A 5,945-nucleotide genomic window follows, 5' to 3' on the forward strand; every position below is an offset into this window, starting at 1 on the left:
GGGGGGGGGGAGTAGTTATTGAGCCTGAAGCAGCTGGGAAGCACATTGATATAAATCATTTTCCACTCAGTTCCTCACAGCACATGTTCTGTGTGCAACAGTTCTACATCACACTTTTGACGACTTTGTATTCAAACAGATGCAACATGTCAGATGGTGAAACGTGAACGTCTCGCGCATCAATTTGAACACATTTCCTTCGAACTATATTTCTGTAAGCTGAAATGCCTGCAGACATGGTAGTCAGTGTTCTGAATATGTTTTACTTTAAATCTATGCGTTCAAAAGACAATGAATGAAAACAGACCATTGGCGGATGAGAACAAGACATGAAGAGAAAAGCAAGTGGACATTAAGAGATGAGTGTGGAGAGAAAACCCACTGCTGCTAACGATGATGACGATGATGATGCTTCTCACTTCATACTGAACGGACAGCCTTAAGTGAATGGAGATTTACCTCTCTCTGTGCAATCATATCAACATACTCCAGATACGGCAGCAGCCCATTACGGCCCCGCAGAGAGAGACCTATCATGCTGTCTGACTAATATCTCACGGCAGCATCATTGGACAAGTAATAGAGAGGAAGAGCAGAGAATGCTTCGCTGCTTCATTGCTTTGAAATAAAGGCGAGCGTTTGGAATAAATCATGTGGTGTTTCTTGGACAATGGAGGGCATCTGCTGATTGCTTTTTCACATTAGATAATGAGAACGGAAGCTCGCGGTATGAGGCCGAAGCCTCATCGTGAGCTGCTGTGTTCCATTATACGCAGTATGTGTCGGCCCACTCTGAGATGAAAGGAACGGCACTGTTGTTGGTTTTTTTTTTGTGTGTTTATTACAAATGTGGAACTTTTGTTTTACTGTTGGCTACAAATGTGTGAAGAAATTACTCAAAAACATGAAAAAAAAAAAATCTATCTTGTTTATAATGCATGTGGGCCTTAGACTGTCTCATGGGATCATGTCCAGTCTGCAGACTGACCACCAGCAGCAGCAGCAGCAGTGTTTTACCTGAGCGCCGGTGTTGGACTGTAGTTCCTGGCTGTGGCGCTGGAGGGCAGCATGGAGCTCTTCTTCAGGGAGGCGGTGCTGGAGGTCAGCATGGGCGGTCTGGAGGGCAGAGCGAGAGACACCGGCCTGGCTGTGGGGGGACACACACACACACACACACACACACACACACACACACACACACACACTCTCTTACAGTACAGGTCTACATGACGAGAGCTGTTCAAACTGACATGTGGATAACAGAAATAATCCTCACTCACGTTTAGCGCCCGATGATCTCCTGCTATTACTGGCAGCAGCCACCTGGTGCTCCTCAGAGATGTTGAGCCTCTTGAGGACGTCAGCCAGAGCCATCTTCAACAGCTGGATTTCATCTTCCTGCATCTGCATCCTCTGCTCCAGGTAGGTCAGCCGGTCGCCCACGTCCAGGCCGCTGGCCGCAGAGCTGCGGTCATCTGATGGATAGATGGATAGATGGATAGAATGATAGATGGATAGAGATGTTGTTCATTTTCTATGCTTTTGACCAGCATTATATAACTGATGACATGCTTAACCACCATTAAAATGAGCAGATGAAACCTGAGGCATCCATTGACCATGTGCAAGACTCAGAACCATGTCTAATGTTTACATGTTTAAATATGCAGAATTTCACAGAGCAAAAGAAAGAGCAAACTCATAAAAGACTCGCAGAGCAACAGTCAGTGAGACTTTGTTCACCGACTGAGAGTCGACAAATATAACCACACACACACACACACACACACACACACACAGAAAGGTGCCAAGAAAACAATGAATATTGACTCATACTGCAACCATACAACCGTTTGTTAAGAGAAAATCTTGAGAACGAATAAAAACAATCCTCCAGTCCACTAAGAGAAGTACTGGTGAAGACATAAAAACATAGCAAAAGTACTTCCACATCCACATTTTTAGCCAAAGCATGAAGCCAAAGTATTATCTGCATCATTCACTTATGTAATTCTAGCATAAATGCTCCTTTAAGGCTCATCTCTCTTGGCACAGACAGGTAAACACAATCAATGACGCAATAAGCTCTTTAACATCCCCTCTTTATGGGTACGTGGTAAAGATCAAGCTAATGAGGTCGCAGCACAGCTGGGCACGACAGATCATCCACAAAGCAGCGTGTAAACAAAGGTAGCAGAGAGCACATCGAAAAAACACTTTCAACTTCTCTTTCAATCAGTCTGTACTTGGTATGTTAACGCTGGAACAATAGTTCAGAGGCGGATACCGTGGGAGACACTGGACTCTGATGAGCAGTCAGGGGGCCTCTGCTGGCCGGTCGGGCCCTCCTCCACCACACCAGACGTCTTCCTCCTCTTCCTCTCCTCTCGCGAGCACAGCCTTTCGCTCCTCTTTCCTCCTCCGGCTCCAGTCAGACAGGCCGGCTCTCCCTCCATCTGATTCCGATCCACTGGCTGGTGTCCACTAAGATCTCATCTCTGTTGCTCCACTTGTGTCACAAACACACTCACGGAGCAGCCGGTCCGGTGTTTGTCAGCTTCCGAGCAGTGTAACAGTGTCTACGGTGTGTTGTGATCCTCTCACGGTCCCCTTGGTGGTCGCTTGATGAGTATGACAACGTTTAAAGCTCTTTTGCTCAGGGTGTGTGCTTATATAAAAGGTGGGGGGTGGGGTTGATGATGCTTAAAAACTCAGTAGTCGTCCAATTCAGCCTAAATTGTCTGTGCATGTGCATGTGTGTGTGTGTGTGTGTGTGGGTGTGCAGACTACAATGATAATCCCTCAGACTGAGCCTCTGTGACCCCGCCCCCGCACATAAGCCCCACGTCCACTATGAGAGATGGAGACACAGAGAGGAAACAGCAGTAATAAACCAGTGTTGCCCCGATAGTAAACATCTCGTTCATCTCAGGGAGCTACAGAGGTCCCAGTCTAAAAACGATGCTTTAGTTTCAGAGCGAACACCAAGCCATCAGTTATACAATGACGTACTATTTACCAGCAGATCGACGAGACAGAGATAGTTTACTATAAGTAATGGATAAACTGTTGTGAAAAGATAAATGGCTGAAAAAATTAATTAAAGTAATGGTCGACATAGGCTCTATTCAGTCGTTTCAGTTCAACCACAGGTGTGATCAATAATATTAATCATGGCCCTGGTATTGTGCATGCTGGCTCACTGGAATGGCTGTGACATAATCGATTAGATCAACTACACCCGTGTTTACCCTGCTTTGTCAAAATGTCTACTGTAAAAAAGTGATGAATAATTGAAACGTCCAGCCCCGACCCCTCCGAGTTATATTAGTGTGACAGCTTAAAGGTGCAGCGTGTGGGAGTTGGTGGCATCCAGTGGTGAGTTTGCAGATTGCAACCACCTGAAACTTCTAGTGTGTCGGAGAACTACGGTGGCTGACGTGAAAAACACGAATGGCCAGTGTTTGTTTTGTCCATTCTGGGCTACTGTAGAAACATGGCGACCGGCTATGTAGATATAAACAAGTCATTCTAAGGTAACGAAAACACTATAATTATTTTTTGTATGTGATTGTACACTAAAGAAAATGTATTAATAGGGTATTCCATTTCTGTCAATAGAGGCCCGTAAATGCGTCACATCGTTCCTTTAAGTAACAGTCATAAACAGTGAAATCCACTGTTGAATCTATGTTTATATAATTAATAGTTCGATAAAATCGGGTTTAAAATCGGTTGAAACGATCACATTTGGAACATGGCGGTGTTGATGGAAGGGGACTTGAGTTCTTGTGATGTGGAGTCTGACAAGTAACTGCATGATGCTGTGACGCTTGTAAAGTTTTTAGTTTAGTGTCTATGAAGCCTCAGACTGCCAACCTGCTGTAGATGCATGTTATACAATATACATCTCAGTTCTTGGGAAGATATCAGAGATTTTCCTCCTAACAGAGATGATCTGCTGTGGGCGAACACTTCCAGTATAATCATCGGAGCATGCATCCTGCAGTAATCCGCCTCTCGTGGAGAGTTGTGACTCTGTGTAGGCCTGGGATTTTCTGTTCGTCCTCTTGTCCCGGCCGTGACAACATCCTCGTGCCACCTCCACACACCCCATATGGGATTGGGATTAGAATAGCACATAATCCCAGCGCTGTAAAAGGGAATTAGCAGCCCAAAGCTCAATCTCTGCACTTACTCAGCTACACAAAGAACAGGCAGCCTCCCTGTGGACGCCTTTCATGCAAATGTAAACACACATATACAAACATTAACTCTATCTCTGCACCTCTGACTCACACACACACACACACACACACACACACTCACACGTGTGAACACAGCCAGGAGAGCGCTAACAGTTTCCAAATTCATACGCCTGTAATACATGTTAGCAAAATGAAAATGCATGAAGGCACAGAGACGCAGCGGAGTGTTTTAATCTCTGCTCGCAGATGGTGTTTCTTGAAAGAAGGAACAGCATCTGTCTGCTCATATCAGCAGCACCCTGCATGCTGACACACACATGCAATCCTTCTCATATTAGTCCACTGATGCTAATGTCCCTGAGGGGACTTGGCTTTTCCCTGAATCTCCTCAGCTGAGGCGCATTCCACAACACCCACAGTTTGACTGTGTGATGCATCGGACAGGTATGCGGGACTTGTGTGTAAAGTTTAACTCGCTTGTTCAAAAGATTTGTACAGGTTAAGTAAAAGTCTGCAGCGGCAACGTCATAGAAGACAAGAGGAAATTACCCAATTTGGCTTTTCATGAGGTTATCCAACAAGCTGGGAAAGTGTAGTCAATCATATGTATATGTTGATATTTCCCAGAGGGCAACAAGTTGATTACAAAAAATCTCAAATAAAGTCCTGACCTGTTAGAATCTGAAAAGTTAAAGCACACGAAAGAACCGTCCTCAAGATAAACATAATTAAAGGAGCTGATTTAATTTATTTTGTGGATACAGGGTATTTTTTTCTAACTTTGAGTCTTTTTTCATTGTTTTCTGGTCACAAATTAGAACAAATCTGTTTCAAACCTGTGCAAACTCACAGGAATGTAAACCCATTTTGTGGTGGATTGCAGGAAGTTTATACTTGTCTTTTTGTTGATTACAGGTAAAGATGCACTTCATTCGTACAGAACCCCTGCGCTCCGTTTGATCACTTGCTCCTCATAGTATACAGCAGTTAGCACCACAAACAAAATGCATTCATCTGCATTGTGTCGGGGGTGGAGTTGAAACTGTCTGCATCGCTACGCACCACGAGACGAGGGCTAAAGGAGAACTTTTCTTTTTTTTGGGGGGGGTCATTTACATGAAACTGGCCCATCAGCTACCTGTCATGAAGTCAGTGTCGGGCGCCAGCAGGGAGTCGCTGTGGTAGCTCTCCTTCAGCGAGGGCCTCCTCGGCAGGCCGTGGGCCGTCTCCTCCATCCCCAGGCCCTGGTCCACCGGCTCCTCCATGTGTGCGTCTCCCTCCTCCATGGCCCTGACGGAGTGTGTCGGAGTGATCCTTCGTGCTCCTGCTAATTCTCTTATTACGCTTCACTGCCGGGTTAATTCACCTTCTCTAAACCACCAGAGGCCACCACCACTCCCCCCGCTGTCCTGGGAGGAGTGTGTGCAGGGTGCAGGGAGAGGGTGATGTCACACAGACTACAGATTAAGGACCTGGTAAACCATCTGAAGCTCAGGGGGGGAGGACAAGTCTATATGAGAGAGTATGCGAGTGTAGACAGGGGTCAGGGAGGCCTCACACGGGGGAAACATCTTCACATAAAAGACCCCAAAAATAACTTACTGGAACAGCACAACTCCTGTCTGCAAACACACAGCTACCGCTTCTTCAAGGAAATGACGTGGAACAATAAAAGACCTGTGTGCTCAGAACACACACACACACACACACACACACACACACACACACACACACACA

The 5,945-nt window shown here is 45.7% G+C and overlaps 1 protein-coding gene across 4 annotated transcripts in view; it reads right to left on the reverse strand.

Annotated features, from left to right (window-relative positions):
* The window catches only part of LOC116393705 (echinoderm microtubule-associated protein-like 1), an 8,585-nt gene extending 2,646 nt beyond the window's left edge, over window positions 1–5,939 (reverse strand). For 2 of the 4 annotated variants that reach the window (XM_031866255.1, XM_031866254.1), the window contains exons 1-3: window positions 5,347–5,939; window positions 1,281–1,475; window positions 1,018–1,147 (exon numbers count right to left, since the gene is read on the reverse strand). In XM_031866255.1, coding sequence (XP_031722115.1) covers window positions 1,018–1,147; window positions 1,281–1,475; window positions 5,347–5,494 — 473 coding nt within the window. In that variant the 5' untranslated portion in view covers window positions 5,495–5,939. Of the gene's footprint in view, window positions 1–1,017; window positions 1,148–1,280; window positions 1,476–2,287 lie in introns of all 4 variants that reach the window. The other 2 variants (XM_031866253.1, XM_031866252.1) reach the window with 1 other exon arrangement.
* Between the last annotated feature and the right edge of the window lie 6 nt (window positions 5,940–5,945).

The sequence above is a fragment of the Anarrhichthys ocellatus genome, unplaced genomic scaffold (assembly GCF_004355925.1).
Source record: "Anarrhichthys ocellatus isolate YVR2014 unplaced genomic scaffold, GSC_Weel_1.0 scaffold34, whole genome shotgun sequence".
NCBI lineage: Eukaryota > Metazoa > Chordata > Actinopteri > Perciformes > Anarhichadidae > Anarrhichthys > Anarrhichthys ocellatus.